At 40.6% G+C, this 21,912-nt stretch overlaps 2 protein-coding genes across 3 annotated transcripts in view; one reads left to right on the forward strand and one right to left on the reverse strand.

The window, feature by feature from the left end:
• LOC114109664 (acyl-coenzyme A thioesterase 13) overlaps positions 1 to 10,133 on the reverse strand; it is a 13,678-nt gene extending 3,545 nt beyond the window's left edge. The window contains exons 1-2 of the mRNA XM_042237492.2: positions 9,872 to 10,133; positions 1,346 to 1,530 (exon numbers count right to left, since the gene is read on the reverse strand). Of these exons, the coding sequence (XP_042093426.1) occupies positions 1,346 to 1,530; positions 9,872 to 9,958 (272 nt within the window). The 5' untranslated portion in view covers positions 9,959 to 10,133. The remainder of the gene's footprint in view (positions 1 to 1,345; positions 1,531 to 9,871) is intronic.
• A 118-nt stretch (positions 10,134 to 10,251) lies between these two features.
• Positions 10,252 to 20,739, forward strand: LOC101107315 (tyrosyl-DNA phosphodiesterase 2). 2 transcript variants are annotated; one of them, XM_027958726.3, is made up of 7 exons: positions 10,252 to 10,566; positions 10,651 to 10,736; positions 14,337 to 14,516; positions 15,245 to 15,336; positions 16,226 to 16,344; positions 17,676 to 17,846; positions 19,705 to 20,739. In XM_027958726.3, the coding sequence occupies exons 1-7, from the start codon at positions 10,402 to 10,404 to the stop codon at positions 19,984 to 19,986; spliced, it is 1,095 nt and encodes a 364-aa protein (XP_027814527.1). In that variant the 5' UTR covers positions 10,252 to 10,401; the 3' UTR covers positions 19,987 to 20,739. The 2 variants fall into 2 exon arrangements, with proteins under 2 accessions (XP_027814527.1, XP_027814528.1); XM_027958727.3 differs by lacking the exon at positions 14,337 to 14,516.
• Positions 20,740 to 21,912: the final 1,173 nt, after the last annotated feature.

The following is a 21,912-nucleotide window of genomic DNA, read 5'->3' on the forward strand; positions in this document are numbered from 1 at the left end:
GGTCCAGCTCTCATCCATACATGACTACTGGAAAAAACATAGCTCTGACTCGATGGACCTTTGTTGGCAAAGTGATGTCTCTGCTTTTTAGTATGCTGTCTAGGTTGGTCATAGCTTTTCTTCCAAGGAGCAAGCATCTTTTAATTTTGTGGCTGCAGTCACCATCTGCAGTGATTTTGGAGCCCAAGAAAATAAAGCCTGTCACTGTTTCCATTGTTTCTCCATCTATTTGCCATGCAGTGATGGGACTGGATGCAATGATTTTAGTTTTTTGAATGCTGAGTGTCAAGCCAGCTTTTTCACTCCACTTTCACTTTCATCAGGAGGCCCTTTAGTAGTTCTTCGCTTTCTGCCATAAGGGTGGTGGTATCTGCATATTTGAGGTTACTGATATTTCTCCCTGCAATCTGATTCCAGTTTGAGCTTCATCCAGTCCAACATTTCACATGATGTACTCTGCATATATGTTAAATAAACAGGGTGACAATAGACAGCCTTGACGTGCATCTTTCCTGATTTGAAACCAGTCTGTTGCTCTATGTCCAGTTCTAACTGTTGCTTTCGACCTGCATGAAGATTTCTCAGGAGACAAGTGAGGTGTTCTGGTATTCCCATCTCTTGAAGAATTTTCCATAGTTCATTGTGAACCACACAGTCAAAGGCTTTGGTGTAGTCAATACAGCAGAAATAGATGTTTTTCTGGAATTCTCTAGCTTTTTCTATGAACCAGTGGATGTTGGCAGTTTGATCTCTGGTTCCTCTGCCTTTTCTAAATACAGCTTGAACATCTGGAAGTTCTCAGTCCAAGTATTGTTGAAGCCTGGGCTTGGAGAATATTGAGCATTACTTTACCAGCGTGTGAGATGAGTGCAATTGTGTGGTAGTTTGAGCATTCTTTGGCATTGCCTTTCTTTGGGATCGGGATGAAAACTGACCTTTACCAGTCCTGTGACCACTGCTGACTTTCCTGATTTACTGGCATATTGAGTGCAGCACTTTCACAGCATCGTCTTTTAGGATTTGAAATAGCTCAGCTGGAATTTCATCACCTCCGCTATCTTTGTTCATAGTGATGCTTCCTAATGTTCACGTGACTTCCCTTTATCACTGAGTATATATTCCTGATTATATTATTATTACTAATATATACTGTACTTAGAAATCCCTTTAGTTCCAGATTCTAAAACCATGCAATGTTTTTAAGGCAAATCTGTAGCTGCACTTGGGGATGACCAGCTAAGGGAAACTCATGCTCTATTTCTGTTATAAATGTGTGTAGTCTCAGTTGTTTGAAATGAGTTATCACATTGAAAAAAGTTATTTGGGGTGCAGTTTGCATACGTACGTTATGTTCATATCAATACTGACTCCGGGCATACCCCTTTCTGTGCACAGCAGAGCAAGCGTTGATATGACGTCCACTAAGGTGGCTGTCATGCCGCCATGGAGAGTGCCCAATTGATTGGTATGCTGCTCTTCTACTTTCATTTCACAAATCACTTTCCCAGGGGCAGCAGAAACAAGAGTCACCTAAGTGTTAAAAAAGAAAAAAAGAGAATTTTGAATATTTGGTGGTATTAGAAAAGCACAAACAGCTCTACCAAGAACTGTCATTGGATTAAACCAAGCCACCCCCAAAAGTTGATTCGGAAACTGAAAATCAAGCTACTAGTCTCTCTCGATAGAAATGAACTCTGGAGTAAATTGTTTTGAAATAAAAAAGGAATAGGGAAAAACAGGAGTAGCTTTCTTAATCTCCACTCCTCTGCAGAAATCAAACTTTCCATCTGAGCTTTGGAGCTCTATGTACAGCAACCTGGCATCTCTTAATGTCTTCTCAGAAATTTTGCACTAACAAAGTCAGGTGGTCCTTGTGATCTGTTAGTCCATTGTAGTTTTAATTTGGCTGTTCCCTAGTCACTGCACAAAGTAATTTTTAGAATGACTTCATAATGAATGGTTTAAAACAATTTTTAAAATAGGCTGGAAGAAATTCAATACATTATGAGAACAAGCTTATACCACAAACCTATTTTAGTATAAAAACAGTTTAATAGAATCCAGCAAAGTTAAATTGCTGCTTTTAAGGTCCTGCCCCATTTATAGTATCATAATGAAAAAATTACATGAAAGATAAAATGAGGAACAATGAAATTAAAGTGTTATATCAAACATGTTTATAAAGGAAACAAAAATAACAGAAATGTGTTTCTTATAGCCTATTTAATTTACTAGGAAAAAACATCATAGATGACATTTAGAAGTTGGAACTGAACTGTGAATGGAATGTGTTGCATGCAGTGCAGTAATTCTTGCTGTCACTAGAGGTTTTCAGACAGAACATGGATGACTGTGAGGTGTCTGCTGTATTTCGGGGAGGGCGGGGTGTCTCATGCATTAAACGATTCGATTCTAGATAACTACCATTTATTGAGCACTTTCGTAAGTCAGGCACTGTGCCAGTCTTTCCATGCACTATGTAATAAGGGAGAGATGGTTTCCATTTTGTAGTAATTTAAATTCAGACTGGTTTACTCTCAAGATCACCAAGGATATGACAGAATTGAGATTCAGGTCTAAGTCTATCCACCTCCCAGTCTCCCTTGTCGCTAACCGTAGAATCTCTAGATATATACAGCGGCTTTTATACTTCCACCAGGAAGGCATTTTGGAACTTCACAAACTAACGTGTTTGCTGTTGTTTATCCCCTAGAAGGCCCTGATATAAAACAGAAACAGAACCATAAAATACAAACCATTCTAAATAATATGTCATGTTTTGCTTAACAGGTAAGTCAATGGAAAAGTGAATGTTAGAATGGGATCATTATCATTCAAGAAATGATCTAGCCATCAGATGTCCTCATAAACTAATGCACGCCAAGGAGACCCAAGAGAAAAACTCACCTTACTAGGGCATTTACTAGACTGGGAAGCACTGCAGTCTAAAGATGAACAAGATCCAATCTCTGCTCTTAAGGGGTTTCCAGTCTACAGGAACAATACACGCACAGTGCAGTTCAGTGAATGACTGCCGACAGGATAAATACAGGTTGCTGGAAGTAAGGATCTTACTCATCCAAGTACGTTTTCAGGGAAGAGACATTAGGAAAGGCATCCTGTGAAACTATTTGCAGATTGAAGGATGGACAGAATTTAGCCAGGTAAAGACAGTTTGAAAAAGCTAGGCAGTTCAGGAAAGCCTCAGAGTCACCAAAGGTGGGTGCGTGTGTGCGTGTGCATTTTGTCACATCTGACTTTTTGCAACCCTACAGATCGTAGCCTGCTAGGCTCCTCTGTCCACGGGATTTTCCAGGCAAGCATGCTGGAGTGGGTTGCCATTTCCTTCTCCAAGTCACCAAAGGTAGTTTCGTGTCATTTCAAGGTACAGTGTATTTAATAGAGGTCAGCTCTTAGTGTTCCATTTGATTAACTTTGGCTGGGATGACAAAAAGTAAAGACATGTCAAGTTGACTTTCTACTGAAGAATACTGATTTTAATACTGATCTTCTCCCCGATCCTGGTGGTGCAGATGGTTAAGAATCTGCCTGCCCAGAGGAACCAGATAACAAACTGCCAACATTCCCTGGCTCATGGAGAAAGCAAAAGAATTCCAGAAAAAACATATACTTCTGTTTCACTGACTACACTAGAGCCTTTGATTGTGTGAATGACAATAAACTGTGGGAAATTCTTAAAGAGATGGGAATACCAGACCACCTCATTTGTGTCCTGAGAAACCTGTATGCAGGTCAGGCAGCAACAGTTAGAACTGGACATGGAACAACAGACTGATTCAAAATTGGAAAAGGAGTACCACAAGGTTGTATATTGTCAAGTTTGTACCTTGTGACTCCTTCACCTTTTGTCCACCAGCCACTCCTGCCTCTGGCAATCACCAACTGTTCTCTGTATCTCTGAGCTCCGTTTGTCTTTTATTTTTCTTAGTTCTACATAAAGTGAGATCATATGGAAAATAAAAAAGAATCTGCCTGCAATGCAGGAGATCCTGGTTTGATCTCTGGGTTGGGAAGATCCTCTGGAGAAGGAAATGGCAACCCATTCCAGTATTCTTTCCTGGAGAATTCCATGGACAGAGGAGCCTGGCAGGCCACAAGTCCATGGGGTTGCCAAGAGTTGGACATGACTGAGCGACTAAACCCACCCACCCAACTTGAAAGGCCAAAGGGTATACTAAGATACAAAATTGGCTGAAAGTGCATACTGGAATAGAAATACTCTTGCACTAGTCACTCTGATATGGCAGAGAAATACTTTTATGTGTTACCAATTCTTTTTTTTTTTTTCGACCCTGCTGCACAGCTTGTGAGATCCTAGTTCCAACCTGGGACTGAACCCAAGTCCTCAGGAGTGAAAAACTGGACCATCAGGGAATCCCTAGTGTTGCCAGTTCTTGTCTCCCTAAGTAGAATAAGTAAACCAATGGAAGATAACAATGAAGACTGATTCTTCTTTTGAATCAGAAGACTGATTTGCTACCCAACTTCCCAGAACTAAGAAACATGTCTTGTGGGGGAAGAAACCAATGGAGAACTACCGCTCTGTTGACAAATGGGGCTCAGGAGAGGACACTGTTTTTTTAAAAAAATAGACCAGTTTCAGGCAAGATACAGGCTGTAGGGAGCACACGTATTTATTTGGTTATTAACTGTGGCTAACTGTGTTAGAGACCATGCTCAGAAATGTATATGCATGTCTTACAGGCCCTGAGACACCATCTCAGTCCTCACAAATCTTTCAAGTAGACAGTGTTTTTGTCTCCATTAGACTCAGGTCCACTAAGTAAATCTGCCTCCCTTGAGTGAAGTCGCTCAATGGTGTCCGACTCTTTGCGACCCCATGGACTGTAGCCTATCAGGCTCCTCCGTCCATGGGATTTTCCAAGCAAGAGTGCTGGAGTGGATTGCCATTTCCTTCTCTAGGGGATCTTCCTGACCCAGGAATAGAACCCGGGTCTCCCGCATTGCAGGCAGACGCTTAATCGTCTGAGCCACCAGAGAAGCTTGAAAAGAATACTGAAAGATAAAGGTAAAAATGGAGGCAGTGAGAGACTACTTTTTGGGGCTCCAAAATCACAGCAGATGGTGACTGCAGCCATGAAATTAACAGATACTTGCTCCTTGGAAGAAAGCTATGACCAACCTAGACAGTATTTTAAAAAGCAAAGACATTACTTTGCCAACAAAGGTCCATCTAGTCAAGGCTATGGTTTTTCCAGTGGTCATGTATGGATGTGAGAGTTGGACTATAAAGAAAGCTGAGTCCCGAAGAATTGATGCTTTTGAACTGTTGTGTTGGAGAAGACTGTTGAGAGTCCCTTGGACTGCAAGGAGATACAACCAGTCAATCCTAAAGAAAGTCACTCCTGAATATTCATTGGAAGGACTGATGCTGAAGCTGAAACTCCAGTACTTTGGCCACCTGATGTGAAGAACTGACTCATTTGAAAAGACCCTGATGTTGGGAAATACTGAAGGCAGGAGGAGAAGGGGATGACAGAGGATGAGATAGTTGGATGGCATCACCGACGCAATGGACATGATTTGAGTGAACTCCGGGAGTTGGTGATGGACAGGGAGGCCTGGTGTGCTGCAGTCCATGGGGTCGCAAAGAGTCGGACATGACCGAGCGACTAAACTGACTGAGGAACCAGTAGAGACTGTCAGAGAAGACCAAACGCAAAAGGTAACAAACGGGTGCCGAGGGAGGCAAACAAAGCACTAGGGAACAGCTCAGAAGAGTTGAAATATTCCCTGAAGATTTAACCCGCTGAAGTACCATTCCACTCATGTTCACTGGCAGGGTGGTGATGGTGATGAGAGATGTGCTAAGCAGGGTTATAAGCAGTATTTTTCCCCAAAGGCTGGTAAATGGCAGATTTTATAGAATCATTCAGGAATGCCTACAAAGGTAGATGCTATGAAAGTCTATAGTCACAATAATCATGTTGGCAAGGTTTCTCTCTATTACAGCTCCTCTGCTGCTTTCAACCTGGAAAAGGGGCTAATAGACTGAGGACTGAGGTGATGTCTCTTCACTCCTCCAGATCTTCTCTCAAGAGGGAAAGCACAAACTTGGGGAGAATTTCTGCAGCTAATCGAGTTTGGTATGTAGAACTGGAATAGAGTCCTCCCCAGGAAGGAGTGATGCCCTGCACGAATGTAAATATGATGAGCCCATTATGATAAAATCACAAATCAAACAGCAACAAAGAAGTCTAACCTGTTCCCTGAGGAACAATAGTCCAGCTATACCTGTTGGCATATCACATTGATAAACTTTAATATCACTGTCCTTTTGTGATAGAGCAAAAGCCTCAAAGTTTTTCTAGTAAGTATAAAGTCTATTCTTAACTTTCCTAACCATTTCTATTGTCTTCAAAGGCTCCTTACTGTCCTCAACCCTTTATGTCCTGTGGGTTCAGTCTTAAATCCTTAATGCTTCTCTCTAGTCTGTGCTGTTCCTCTTGAGACAGCTCACTCACCTACACTTTACCTCTCATTTCCACAAGGATGACTTGATACAATTTAACCTGGCTTCTGAACTGCCTGCCCTTATTTCTTGGTGTGTTGGATTTCACCTGGTTATTTCCAGATCTCACCTGAGACTCCTGAAGTATATACTTTCACATGTGTTATTATGGTGGTGAGAGTTCCATTGGCAAGTAACTTAAACATGATAAGGTGAAACATGTTTCTTTACTGCAGATCTAGTTGAAGCTCTTGGAGAAGGCAATGGCACCCCACTCCAGTACTCTTGCCTGGAAAATCCCATGGAAGGAGGAGCCTGGTGGGCTGCAGTCCATGAGGACCCTAAGAGTCGGACACGACTGAGTGACTTCACTTTCACTTTTCACTTTCATGCATTGGAGAAGAAATGGCAACCCACTCCAGTGTTCTTGCCTGGAGAATCCCAGGGACGGGGGCGCCTGGTGGGCTGCCGTCTCTGGGGTGGCACAGAGTTGAACACAACTGAAGCGACGTAGCAGCAGCAGCAGCAGCAGTTGAAAGCTTTAATATCTAAAAGGGATACATGGCTTCATTCATACGAGGTACATAGAGTAGTCAAATTCAGAGACACAGACTATAGATAGTGGTTGGCAAGGTTGGGGAAAAAAGGGAATGAGAAGTTACTGCCTAAATGGTAGAGTTCCAGGTCTGCAAGACGGAAAGTGTTCTGGAGATGGATGGTGGTGATGGTTGTACAACTACATGAATGCAAAAATTACTACTGAATTGAACACTTTAATATGGTTAAGATGGTGAACTTTATGTTGTGTGTGTGCACTCAGTCGTGTCCGGCTCTTTGTGACCCCAAAGACTAGCCAGCCGGCTCCTCTGTCCACGGGGGTTCTCCAGGGAAGGATACTGGAGTGGGTTGCCACACTCTCCTCCAGGGGATCTTCCCAACTCAGGGATCGAACCCAGGTCTCCTGCATTGCAGGCAGATTCTTTACTGTCTGAGCCACCAGGGAAGCCCCATGTGGTAACGTGTATTATACCACAATTCTAAAAATGGGGATACGTCCGTGCTTTCTGAAATTATTTGGAGGACTTTTTTTCCCCCTCAGGGCACATCTGATGGGACTGTTCCTTGGAACCCACTTTTTTCCTCTCCTCGGTGATAAACTCCTGGAGGGTGAGGAACTGTGACGGGTAGAGTGGTGTGTGTGTGTGTGTGTGTGTATGTGCACACTCTCAGTCGTGTCTGACTCTTTGAGACGCCATAAAATGTAGCCTGTCAGGCTCCTCTTGTCCATGGAATTTTCTAGGCAAGAATACTGGAGTGGGTTGCCATTTCCTCCTCCAGCGGATCTTCCCAACTGAGGAACTGAACCTGCATCTCCTGCACTGGCAGGTGGATAGTTTACCACTGTGCCACCTGGGAAGTCGATGGGTATTTCTTTATAATCTCATAGTACTTAGTTTGTTGACTGATTTAAAAGTGATCTTATAGCAAGATCAGGACTTTGAGTGTTAGTCTTTCTGTATCAGTGTTTTATAAAAGATAGGTTTTGTGGGTGTTTATAAACACTGATAAAACAGAGGTTTTTTAAAAAAGAGGACAGGCTAAAATAAAGACATGCAATGTATGATCTCATACATTGACTTAACATCTATACCAGAACTAATTTTCAAGTTGCTTTATTCAACAGATCATTTGTAGAGGGACAAAAAATCACCATCATTTATCAGATTCTATATGCTATCTCCAAACGTCTGTCCCAAAAACAAAATCCTCTTTGGAATATTATCAGCCAAATTTTCCAGTGTTTTTGTACTTGATTCATTGACTTTGTGGGAGTGGGTAATGGGGCAGACTTGACAATAGCTCTGTACATCTCACTTGCTTCTTACACCCAGAAACATTATTCCTTCTAGTCTTTACAAAAGCAATGGGGTAAGAGGACAAGTGTGTCTGAGAGACCATGTACATCTTTTACTCCAGTTTAACAGTAATCTTGCATTTTAAAATCCTGTACTTAAAAGAGCATTTCTTGCCTTGAAGAATCTCTGGTGTCATATTTAAATCACCAAAAGGACAAGTTTTTGACGTAAAGTGATTTTATCAGTCAAGATCCCGTAAGGCACAAAAACTACACTTCTTTCATTAAGAAAGAGACTTTAAAGAATTATTAACCAGAGATTTAGAGAAAGAAATCATATGATTTGAACAGCCAAGTCTAAGTCCAGTGCAAAGACATGGTTTATATGTATATAGAATAAGAGTAGCAATTTATCTAGTTTTGACCTAGGTCAAAGTGAATGATTAAGAGCACGGTTTTAAGTCAAGTTTTCAAAATCTCAGCGCTTTTGACATTTGGTCTGGGCCATTCTCTGCTGTGGGGACAGGGGGAGGGAATCTGTGCACTGGGGATGTTTGGCAGCATCCCTCCACTGTGCTCAATCACCCCCGATTGAGAACCGCTGGTCTAGATCACATTACCTTAATACTCACAGTAAAAGAAACCACGTTCATGAGATTTACAGATCACTATGCATAAACCTATAGAGCCTGAGCAAATCTGCCCACAGGAAACAACTGCAAAATCCATTTTTGATCAAATTAACACACAGAGCACCTACCCTAATACCAACCTGTGCAGTTAATATGATAGTCACCTGTCAGTCGTGAGCACTTGAAACACAGCTAGTATGAGCTGAGATGTGCTCTAAGTGTACAGTTCACACGAGATTTCAGAGTACAGAAAGTTAGCCCTCTTTGTATTGACATGTTAATTTTTGATGTTCAACTATTTTACTAAAATTAATTTAACATTTCTTTTTAATTATACGTTTTGATTATAAAATTATTATTATAAAACACCTCCTTCCAAAGAGGGTCGTGAGGCCCTAAAGGGGGAACTTTCCCCCACTTACCACTCCTCCCAGTTTACTTTATAAATCCCAGCAGGAAAAACGAAGATTTTATCAGCAACAAGCTAAGAAACCTCCGCAACTCAACCAATGAGACACCACTAGAAACCGACTCTCCTCTCCTCCAAGGAACTTGTTCAAAACAGCCCCTCTCAACTGTCTCCTATTCTCTCTATAGAAGAACAGCTGAGGACTTGCCCATGGTTAGCCTCAGTTTGCGAGTCCCAACGTGTAACTCCTCTGCCATTCCTGAGATAAACCCATTTTGCTGACTTATAAAACCGACAGATTAACGTAGGCACACCTACCACATAACACTACTCCATCAAAGCAGTAATCATTACTACTAAGGTGAATTCAGGCACTCAATCCAAAAGAATATAGCCAGAGACTACGTATCCAGCGTTTACCCACGAACCAAGAACCGCGCTTTCTTTCCCTTCGTGAGAAACCGCGCCTTCGCCTCTAATACCTTTTCCAGGTTTCTATCGAAATTTTTGAATTTGCCTGAGTGCGTTAGACGCTCCACCAGAGTCTTTGCCTTCTTCATCCAGATCATCGTGGACCGTTTGCCGGCTTCCAGGCCCCACTGAAGACTGAGTCTTGGAAGAGCAAGGGAGCCCCGAAGTTCGCAAAAGAACAAGGTCAACAGCCTTCTGGACCCGAAGAGCGTTCCGCGTCCGCCGTCGAGAGCCCCGGCCACAACTGTCCCGCACACCGGCAGCGGGCGCACTGACGCCTAGCTCCTCGTCACGGACGTTCCAGCCGCGTTGTGACAGCGCACGCATGCGCCGTTTGGCCCTCGCCATCCCGGGCCGACTTTCTTGCTGCGCAGGCGCTCTGCCGTCTTCTGAGAGGCGAGGGTGATTCCCCGCGGGTGGTGGTTGATGGGCCAGCACCGCGGGCGTTGGGCCCCTGTGCAGAGTCTGGCGTCTGACCGTCCCCGCCCCCTCCACCACCCACTCCACCATCCCCGGGGCAGGTTCAAGGTGCGGGGAACCGATGGAGCGGAACAGCGGTCCGGAGGCTGGGCCGGAGGCGGAGCTGGAGGAGGGGGAGCCCGAGGTGAAGAAGCGGAAACTCCTGTGTGTGGAGTTTGCTTCGGTCGCGACTTGCGACGCCGCTGTGGCTCAGTGCTACCTGGCCGAGAACGACTGGGAGATGGAAGTAAGCTTTCGCTGCTTCTCTCTTGCCAGCTCTTCACTTTGGTGATGCAGGCGTACGTCCCATCCCTGTGTCTTTGTTTTGCAGAGAGCGCTGAACTCCTACTTCGAGCCGGCCGTGGAGGAGAGCGCTTCAGAAAGCCGTCCCGAGTACCCCTCTGAGCCCAAGTCCTGGTGAGTGACGACGGGCCGGGGACCCGTTCGGGCGAAGGCAGTCGGGTACCAGGTTGCGTTTGGCATCCGGGACCTGCCATCGAGTCAGGCGGCGCGTCTGAGTAGCCGGAGAAGGAGGGTTGGTGTAGAGGAGACCTGCCGCAGCAGTGGGACTCGCGCTTCTCCCGAGAAGTCCAGGCTGTGTCACTTCGGATGTACTTTGGAGTCCTAGGGAGAAATATCAGAAATGTAATTTTTTACTCCAGGTGTAGGGCATACGTAAGCGAGCGTTTCGAAATGGATGAGACACAAAATCCTCTACTGAAGAATGGTAGCTTGGAAGTCTCCTTGCTTCCTGTTGTTGTTTGTTTACTCTCTGCTGGCCGGCCGGGATAATGGTTTTTGCTCTTAAAGTCCGTATGCCTTACAGGTTTCCCCACGATTTGACCACTGCCTCTCCTTTTCCTACCCCTACAAAACTTCCAGGCGTGTCAGTCAGTCAGTTCAGTGGCTCAGTCGTGTCCAACTCTTTGCGACCCCATGGACTGCAGCACACCAGGCTTCCCTGTTCATCACCATCTCCTGGGGCTTGTTCAAACCCATGTCCGTCCAGTCAATGATGCCATCCAACCATCTCATCCTCTGTCGTCCCCTTCTTCTCTTGCCTTCAGTATTTCCCAGCGTCCGAGTCTTTTCCAGTGAGTCATTTCTTGTTATCAGGTGGCCAAAGTATTGGAGTTTCAGCTTTAGCTGAATATTCAGCACTGATTTCCTTTAGGATTAACTGGTTGGATCTCCTTGCAGTCCAAGGGACTCTTCAAGAGTCTTCTCCAACTCTGCAGTTCAACAGCATTAGTTCTGTGGCGCTCAACTAACTTTGTGGTCCAACTCTCTCATCCATACATGCCTACTGGAAAAACCATAGCTTTGACTAGACAGACCTTTGTTGGCAAAGTAATGTCTTTGCATTTTAATGCTGTTTTGGTTAGTTACAGCTTTTCTTCGAAGGGGCAAGCGTCTTTTAATTTTGGAGCCCAAGAAAATAAAGTCTGTCACTGTTCCCATTGTTTCCCCATCTATTTGCCGTGAAGTGATGGGACTGGATGCCATGGTCTTAGTTTTTTGAATGTTAAGTTTTAAGCCGGCTTTTTCACTCTCCTCTTTCACCTTCATCAAGAGGCTTTTCCGTTCCTCTTCACTTTCTGCTATAAGGGTGGTGTCATCTGAGGTTATTGATATTTCTCCTGACGATCTTGATTCCAGCTTGTGCTTCATCCAGCCCAGTGTTTCTCATGATGTACTCTGCATAGAAGTTAAATAAGCAGGGTGACAATATACAGCCTTGACATGCTCCTTTCCCAATTTGGAACCAGTCTGTTGTTCTATGTCCAGTTCTAACTGTTGCTTCCTGACCTGCATACAGATTTCTCAGGAGGCAGATAAGGTGGTGTGGTATTCCCATCTCTTGAAGAATTTTCCAGTTTGTTGTGATCCACACAGTCAAAGGCTTTGGCGTAATCAATACAGCAGAAGTAGATGTTTTTCTGGAATTTTCTAGCTTTTTCTATGATCCAACAGATGTTGGTGATTTGATCTCTGATTCCTCTGACTTTTCTAAATCCAACTTGAACATCTGGAAGTTCATGGTTCACGTGCTGTTGAAGCCTGGCTTGGAGGATTTTGAGCGTTAGTTTACTAGCGTGTGAGGTGAGTGCAATTGTGCGGTAGTTTGAGCATTCTTTGGCATTACCCTTCTTTGGGATTGGGATGAAAACTGACCTTTTCCAGTCCTGTGGTCACTGCTGAGTTTTCCAGATTAGCTGGCATATTGAGTGCAGCACTTTCACAGCACCATCTTTTAAGATTTGAAATAGCTCAACTGGAATTCCATCTCCTCAGCTAGCTTTGTTCATAGGCCCACATAACTTCACATTCTAGACATATCAAACCTTTCCTTTCTCCAGTGGGTCTTTTTTTCTTGCCTTTCAGCTCTTGTAAAGATATTTATCACCTCTGCCTAGAACCTTTTTCTTCCTCCTTTGTTGCTTTTCTTATGATTGTACTAGGGTATATCTGTATGTCCTTATCTTTAGGTGTGTGTGTTTGCGCACTCAGTCGTGTCCAACTCTTTTTGACCCGATGGACTGTAGCCCACTGGGCTTCTCTGTCCATGGGCTTCTCCAGGCAAGAATAGAGAGTGGGTTGCCATTTCCTTCTCGAGGGGATCAGTACATTCAGAATACTTATGCAATTGTTTCTGAATAACAGGTAAAGCAGGTAAATGTTAAATAAGTAAAATGTTAACATTTATTTGTATGAATGGTGAGTAGAATTCTTTTTACTCTTTTCTGAAAGTCTGAAATTATTTGCAAAGAGAGTTTATAGTTACAGTGGTGAGTATTTTGCAGTATATTCAAATATTGAGTCATTATATTGTGTACCTGAAACTGGTATAATGTTTTATATACATTATACTATGTGACACAGAAGTGATAGGGTGTCCTCCTTAGTGCGGTAGATCAGGAGGCACCTGATATGGATTTGTCCCCAGTACTGGTTAATTATATTTTGATTAAAACAAAAAATGGGGGGGAGTTCCCTGGTGGTCCAGTGGTTAAGACTTGGAGCTTTCACTGCTGTTGCTGGGTTTCAGTCCTTAATTAGGGAGCTAAGATCCTGCCAGCTGCCTGGCAAGGCCATAAAATAAAAAACAGTTCTCTAAAAGAAGTTAAAATACTGGCATTCAAAATATTAAAATTATAAATACAAAACCCTAGTTCTTAAATTTGTGTGTATTTTATAAATGTTTAGGAGTCACCTTTTAGTAACGTTTGTCCCTCCACTCAAATGTCCAGGCCTTGATGGGAGAGGTGGAGTCAGGCAGGCCTGAGGCCTGGAAGCCATGCATGTGGTCCCTCCAGCATGGCAGTCACAGAGCAGTCAGACTGCCATGTGAGAGCTCAATATTCTTGGACAGAGATTCCAAAAGACTGGAGTGAAAGCTGCAAGGCTTCTAATGGCAAAACCTCAGAAAGCCCACAATATCCTTTTCACTGTGTTCTGTTGATGAAGTAAGTCACTGAAGCCCAGATTCAAAGAGAAGGGTGTTCATTGGATTTCACCTCTCAGTGAGGCGAATAACAGAATTGTAGCCATTCCTTATCTGGCACAGTGAAACCGTATTTCAAATATGATTTAAGATGAATCCAAATAAATGTGGAAATCTTACGTACTTAATCTAATTTGGGGTTGTAGTCTATAAAGTTTTTTTAATGACCTATATCATTGAGGGATATCAAGTTGGTTCTAAGTGAGCAGACTTTTGCATGACAGAGAATCTAGTTTTCTGTAGTCATCAGACTCTTGGTCTTCCAGAGGCAGATAGTTTTAGGACTCTTAAAATGTACTTACCCCCTGCCCAACTTCGCAATGAAGAAGACTAAGAATAAATGTGAAATCCAAAATTGATCATGAATTGCAATAAAAATAACATAAATACAATTTCAGCAAGAGAATTTTACTTACCTGTAAAATGAGGGCCACAAAGATTTGAAAAATGATTTTTAAGTTAATCAGTTTCTAGATTAGTTGCAGAGTTGTGTTTCATTCTGCTCTTGCCAGTGTTGACCTAACCAAGGAAGAAACAAATGATTCTATTAGTTCTAAAACCAGCGCATCTGAAGAGAAAACTGTCCAGCAAGAAGATGGCAGCGTATTCTCTTTCATTACCTGGAATATTGATGGACTGGACATGAACAATCTGCTAGAGAGGGCTCGAGGGGTGTGTTCCTATTTAGCTTTGTAAGTATTATTACATCTGTTTCATGATAGTGATAATGTGTCTTACCTGCCTACAAGGAGGGTAGTAGATCAAGGTTATGGGCTTTGCAATTGGTCTTGACTTCAGAGTCCAGCTGTCAGGAAATATCAGAAAGAATCGGCAGTGATTGCCTCTGGGAGCAGGACTGTGGGTTGGGGTTCAGAGGGAACACTAACTTTTGTTTGAAGCCTTCTGGTACTGTTTTACTTACTAAACTTGTTATATAATTATTATTGTGAAAAGAAAATTGCCAGTGTGATCCATATCTGCTACACACTGGCTCTGTGACCCTGTGGAACCACTTGAGAGCCACTTCAATTTTCTGGAGCTTGGAGCTCCGTTTTCTTCATCATGGATAATAACTGTTTCAAGAGGACAGAAAGAGACAACACTTCAGGCATCTATTAGAGTATAAGACAATTGGAAGCTCTTAATATTACTGGGTGTCTACGATCAGTGATTCCAGTTCTTCTGACTTTAAAGAGTTGTCATATATATATATTTTAATTTGATCTTTACAGTATTATGTGTTAAGTAACACAGATCTTTCTCATTTTATAGTTATCAAAGATCAATGTAAACATCGAATAGTAGGTGTCCTAGAGGACTATAATTTTGTGTTTCTTTTATGCTGTGGTATTTTCCTAATAGGTAGCTGCAAATGAAATGGTATACCTGGTACTTATCATGAATTGATGTGTTTAATTAGGTACAGCCCGGATGTGATATTTCTACAGGAAGTTATTCCCCCATATTATGCCTACCTAAAGAAGAAAGCAAGTAGTTACAAGATTATTACAGGTGACAGTTTTTATGTTATTTAACTTGTCTTTTTTTTTTGAAAAACAAGTCAAGGAGAGAGATAAATGAAAGTTAAACAATTGGAACATAGGGGAGAAAAGCACAAAGAAAGTAAGCTTGAGAAAAAGAAGTCACACTCTCTGATACTAAAAAAATCATAGGGCCTTTCAATCTGGAGGTTCATAACCTTCGGTTCTAGAAAATTCTTTTTTCTCTTTCTCCTTTCCTCCCTCCGTCTCCCTCCTCCCTTCCTCCTGCTGCCTTGCCCAGCTGCTGTCTTCCTAGTCTGCTGCCCTCCTCCCTGCCCCTCCCTCTCCAGTCCTTCCTCCCTTCTCTCCCTTTTCTTCTTTTCCTGGTTTCCCTCTATTCTGATAAACCAGTCACCCCTTCTCCATCTGCTTTGCTCTCTGAGAAACCTGGAAGCTTTTATTCACTGCCCCTCCACTTCTGTTCTCTTTTCTTCTTGCAAGTTTTTACTTTCTAAATTTCTTATTCACTTACTATGATTTTTCTGGTGCTTTCAGAGTTAAAAGTAAGTTCCTATCAAGTTGCCTCAATTTGTCTTATACACTTGCCTTTCAAAATTTTTTCAAATTTTTAAATTTGGTGTTAGCACTGTTAACTATTTGGGGCATTTATGTAAATTCATTTTTATTTTTGTATTTCTTCCATATTTCCAGCTACATTTTTGTATTTCTTCCATACTTCAATTATGTCGGGACTTGGTTGGCCATCTTCAACTATTCTGAAGTAATAGTTTACTCTTAAGATGTAGATCCATTTAAATTCTGTACCTGTTTGTTAAAATAGAATTTTTGGTAGGGAACTTGGGTAAAGTGCAAATACCCCTGACCTCTCAGTGTACATTCTTTTCCACAAACACTTGAAGGTCATGAAGAAGGATATTTCACAGCTATAATGTTGAAGAAATCGAGAGTGAAGTTTAAAAGCCAAGAAATTATTCCTTTTCCAAATACGAAAATGATGAGAAACCTTTTGTGTGTGCATGTAAGTAATTTTTTAAAATTGACTTAAAAAGAAGAATGAACTAATTTTTTCATAGCTCCCTGATGATGTCTTAAAAAAAAATTAAAACATTGTATTTAGAGAAATATTTACTCCTCCCAGATTCTTTTAAATAGCCTTAAAGAACTTTATAAATGAAATTTTTAGACACATTTCAAATATAGACAAATTTGAAAAATAAGTTCCTTGATTCATTAGATATTTTCTTAATATATGAGTTTGCTAACATTCCACATTTGCTTTCTAGTTTTTTTTTTTTTCTTTTATTAAAGGCACTGTAATTGGTACTGTGTTGCATTCTGTGCGTCTTTCAAAAAGTAGGCAAATAGGTCTTGCTCTCATAGAATTCCTGTATTAGCAGGGGAGATATTATATGTATAGTAACTAAAATAAAGGAAAGGCACAAATGCTGTAGGAGAGGTGTAATCATGTGCCTTGAAAGCTTAGAGGAAGAAGAGATGACTTTTAGCCACATTGTTTAGTGATGGTTTCATGATGGAAGTTGTATTTGAATTGGGCCCTGAAGACTACGTCAAATATAGACATTAAGAACATGGTGGCAGAACCACCATGAGCAAACTTGTGCAAATTGCAAATAGCAGGGTATGTTTATATGAAAGAGGGCATGTACAGCTCGAAATGAGCGTTCTATTCAGTTGAGTGTAGAGGGTACAAAGAGGAGGGGTAGTGTGATGAGAGGCTAGTAAAGTAGGTTGGATCCAGATTATAAGAGATCATGAATGCCCAGTATAAAAGAATTTGGACTTGACTGTGCAGGCAATTAGTTGAAATATTGACAGATCTTACATTGTTGGTATCTTCATAGCAAACGGTATGTGATTCTCATTCATTCATTGATGATTTAACTGACATTACTTGGAATTAGCTATGTGCCAGGCTCTTGATACTGTAGTAGAAAACAAAAGAGCCTTCTTTGCTTTGAAATGATTGAACAGCTTTGTAGGAGAGAGGTAATGGGGCTGCAATTTAATCTGCGGGACCTTATGAACAGTCTACAGCGTGCTGTAGGAGGGTAGAAGAGGGAGCCACTGAGACCTGGGACATCGGGAAAGGGCTCACAGTGGAGCGGACATTGGGGTTAGGTCTTGAAGTATTAGTGGGTACTTGCTCAGAATTCTTTGGGAGTCTTCTTTGACCTTTTAGAGATAAGCTCATTGCTGATGATACAGTTTCACTGTAATAAATATTACTATGTAACCAATCAATTGAATAATTACTGATTCTGCTAAGAAAGTTCAGTGTTAACAGTGGATCATTTTCCCAGCTCTCATCATTTATTTATCTTGTTGCAGGTGAGTGTGTCAGGAAATGAACTTTGCCTTATGACTTCTCATTTGGAAAGCACCAGAGGGCATGCTAAGGAACGAATGAATCAGTTGAAAATGGTTTTAGAGAAAATGCAAGAGGCTCCAGGATCAGCAACAGTTATATTTGCTGGAGATACAAATCTCAGGGATCAAGAAGTGAGTGATGAAGTCAGTTCAGTGTTTATGGGCAGTTTGTTGCTGTGGAAATTCATTTAGATTTTCTTGTGTTTTTGGTGTTTTTTTTTTTTAAATTTTGTTCATGGCTACACTGAATCTTCATTGTGGTATGTGGGGTCTTTAGCTGCAGCATGCGAACTCTTAGTTGAGGCATGTGGGATCTAGTTTCCTGACCAGGGATCACTTAGGGGCCTCCTGCATTGGAAGCACAGAGTCTTAGCCACTGGACTACCAGGGAAGTCCCCTAGGTTTCTTTTGACTAAAGCTATTAAAACTAGGACCTTCATTTGTTCATTATTTGTAAGTGGCCTTGCAGATGCAGTTCAGTGAATATTCTGTACTACTTGCCTTGCACAGGGAAAGCAGAGGCAGAAGACGCTGTTACATTATTAGTAAAATATATATATATATATAGAGAGAGAGAGAGAGAGAGAGAGAGCATATGAAAAGGACAACACAAAACAATATATGTTGATTAAAAAGAGGGGTGTAGAGAAAATAATATTAGAAGAGTTTAGCAAAGGTCGCTTTATTTTCAGTTTCTCTAGTCACAAGGTGAGAAGAACAAAGATTTGACCAGCCTACTTTTCCCTAACTTTTCCTACTGAGATTTTCTTTTTTCAACCTTTATTTTTTTTAACCTTCATGACGTTGGATTTGGCAGTGATTTCTTAGATATGATACCAAAAGCACAGAGAACAAAAGAAAAACTAGATAAGGTAGACTTAATCAAAGTTAACTTTTGTGCATTAAAGGATATTATCAGTGGAGTGAAAGGCAATCCATGGAATGGTAGAAAATATTTCCAAGTCATATATCTGATGAGTGATTGATATTCAAAATATACAAAGACCTCCTACAGTTAAAGAAAAAAAACCTCATTAAAAAATAGGTAAAATACACATGGAATTCTACTCTGTTATGTGGTAGCCTGGATGGGAGGCAAGTTTGGGGGAAAATGGATACATGTCTATGCATGGCTGAATCCTGTCTCTGTTCACCCGAAACTATCACATTGTTAATTAGCCATATCCCAATACAAAATGAAGAGTTAAAAAGGCAAAAAGATTAAGATATTTCTCCAAAGAAGACATACAAATGGCCAATAAGTACTTGAAAAGATGTTTAATATCATTGGTCGTGAGAAAAATGAAAATCAAAACCAAGATGAGATACCACTTCACAGACATTAGCATGACTATTATTTTTTAAAAAAATAACAAGTGTTGGCAGAAATGTGGAGAAATTGGAACCCTATGCCATAGAACTGTAGTGTTATGTCATACATTTTATGTATACTTTACCACAATAAAAGTTTCTTTTAAATCCTAGAGTGAATGGGAGGAAAAGTTAATGTTAGTAAATTTCAAATAAAACTGCAGCTATTTGACATTATTAGATCATATAAAATGGTATACGTCTAAATTTAGGTTACATCTAAATTTAGATTACGTCTAAATAGCTTAGAGTAACAGTTTTGCCTTCTCTACACTTATGTTCATTTTTTAAAAACTGCTAATAACAATAACTGAGGCCATGAGTTGTCAGTCTTCTGGGTTTTATCTGACACCCAAAATTAGGGATCTATTTATGTTAGAAGAGAAAGGGCAAGTTTCAGACCTCTCTGGCTCTCTTGATATCTTTACATTGCCTACGTATTATCATGCAGTAAAATACTTTTATAAAATATCTAGTTGTACCCGGTTTTGCATTTGTGTATCAACAAATAATCTGTGGCATTCTGACTGGACAAATTGTACTTAGATGCGGTCATGGTAAAGACCTTTTTAATTTAAGGGAAAAAAGACTGAAAAGAGTTCTTTCTTTTTCTTTTCAGGTTACCAAATGTGGTGGTTTACCCAACAACATTTTGGATGTCTGGGAGTTTTTGGGCAAACCTAAGCATTGCCAGTATACGTGGGATACACAAATGAACTCTAATCTTGGAATAGCTGCTACTTGTAAGCTTCGTTTTGATCGAATATTTTTTAGAGCCGCAGCAGAAGGTGGCCACATTATTCCCCAAAGTTTGGACCTGCTTGGGCTGGAAAAACTGGATTGTGGTAGATTTCCCAGTGATCACTGGGGTCTTCTGTGCAACTTAGATATAATATTGTGAACTGCTTTTCAAATACTAGTTTTAAATGTTTGAAGTGATTTTGTTCTGTGATTATAATTTCAATTAAATTTCTGTTTGTTCTGGAAAGGTAGTTTACCAAGGAGGAATTATAACCTGGATCATTGTAACAGAAGGAAAAACTACTGTGATTTTGTTTTGTGGATTGTGTCCTCAGATTTCAGAACTAAATCTTAATGTTCATTTAAGCTAAAGCATACCTGTGTTGAAAACATGAGGCCTCTTAATGCAAGGTCACAATGGCTACCAGAGCTGTTAATAGTGCTGGTAGCTGCTGGCTGGATTTCAAGCAGGGCCACATTTTGTCTGTGGACTAGCCTTTATATTAGATTTATTTTTTAAATCAGGTACCAAAATAGTTATATTTTAAGTAAGTCTTCAAATAAAAAAGGTTACAGAGTCCTTGGGATTGGATCTTTTAATACTGTTTCATAAATCCAGATAATCTGATAGTTATCGTCCATCAGATTTTTTGTCAAACTTGAGTTTGTAGTTATGTCACTGAACAGAGGCAAAGTTAGGCTTGATAATGATTAAAGTCAGTTTTCCAGAGGCATTGGGCTTTTTTTCTACGGGAAAAATGTGTAAAGAGAAATAGACATTTAGTTTTACTGCTTGTAAAACTGAATTTTTCTCAGGAGGTGAATAAGGAACACTTCTACGTGTGCTTTAAGGAAACATTTTTTTTTCCCCATAAGAGGGTATACTCTAAATAAAGCCTTTTGCTTGTTTGTAGTCTGTGTTAACATGCTTTTGTGCTCGTGTTGGAATTGAAGTCATTCCCTGCTTCCTATTTCTGGCTCTACAGCTAATGCAGCTTCACCTTTGTGTGGAAGAAAGCAGCTTTTTCATTACTTCTCACTCTGCCAAGAATTACCAGGAATTGACTTCCTCAATATACAGAAAGGAAAACTGGTGGTAAATAATTGGAATAAGTGGCAGAACCTTGTTTTCATCAGGAGTGTCAAAATTAAGATCCAAAACACCTTTAAAAAGACAAACTGAATGTGTACATACGGTTTGTCTCAATAGAAAAGAGGCGTATATGTTAATTGTTTAAGAAAATGAGAATTAATGCTAAAATTTTAGCATAGATTATGGAAGCAATAGTTCATTTTTTGTGGGAAAAGGATGTTTGGGGCACAAACTGCTTATTCACTTGAAAGAAGAGTTAGAATAACTCTACCACACTTCATATTACCAAAAAAAAAATCTGGATAACTGACAGGCTACATATAAAAAAGAAAATGTAGTACTGTGTATTCGATTAAATAATTACTAAATTGTTTTAAAAACTGGAAAGGAGTATCATTTCCTTAATATGACTCAACATCCAAGTTAAATACCTTCCCATTTACTGCTTATAGTGACAAAATCTAAAAAACAAGTTAGAAGTTAATAAAAACAATAAAGCTACTTTTCATCTGCTTTCCATAGGCCATAGTTCTTAATGCAAGAATAAAGACACTACTACTCAGTATCTTTTTTTTAATGTTTATTTTTAATTGATGATTGGTTTACAGTATTGGTTTGATTTCTGTTGTACAACAACATGAATTAACCATAGGTGTACATACGTCCCCTTCCTCTTGAATCTCCCTCCCACCTCCTGCCCATTCCCACCCTTCTAGGTTATTACAGGGCCCCTGTTTGAGTTTGAGTTTTTACTTTGAATCTCAGGTTTTCTCAGTATAGTAGCTTTGTGTACCTTATTTCCGGTCTTGTTGAAATTCCAACTCAGACTCTTATATATCAGTGTGGTAAGCAGCATCTTTGTCACTGATATGGAAAGTACTTGAATCATGCTAGACCTGTTTGTCCCACCTTCAAAAAAAAGTTTGTCCTTGTCTTTTATTGTGCAGTTCAGTAAGAACAGATGTTCCAACCAACAGCATATAAAGATCAGAT

This window comes from Ovis aries, chromosome 20 (assembly GCF_016772045.2).
Source record: "Ovis aries strain OAR_USU_Benz2616 breed Rambouillet chromosome 20, ARS-UI_Ramb_v3.0, whole genome shotgun sequence".
Taxonomy (NCBI): Eukaryota; Metazoa; Chordata; class Mammalia; order Artiodactyla; family Bovidae; genus Ovis; species Ovis aries.

Excerpts from the sequence above, each read along its gene's own strand:
- LOC101107315 (XM_027958726.3), top strand. The coding sequence starts at position 10,402 with ATGGAGCGGAACAGCGGTCCGGAGGCTGGGCCGGAGGCGGAGCTGGAG. Across the intron at positions 10,567-10,650 it reads AGAACGACTGGGAGATGGAA|AGAGCGCTGAACTCCTACTT; the intron begins GTAAGCTTTCGC and ends TTTGTTTTGCAG. Across the intron at positions 10,737-14,336 it reads CCCTCTGAGCCCAAGTCCTG|TGTTGACCTAACCAAGGAAG; the intron begins GTGAGTGACGAC and ends TGCTCTTGCCAG.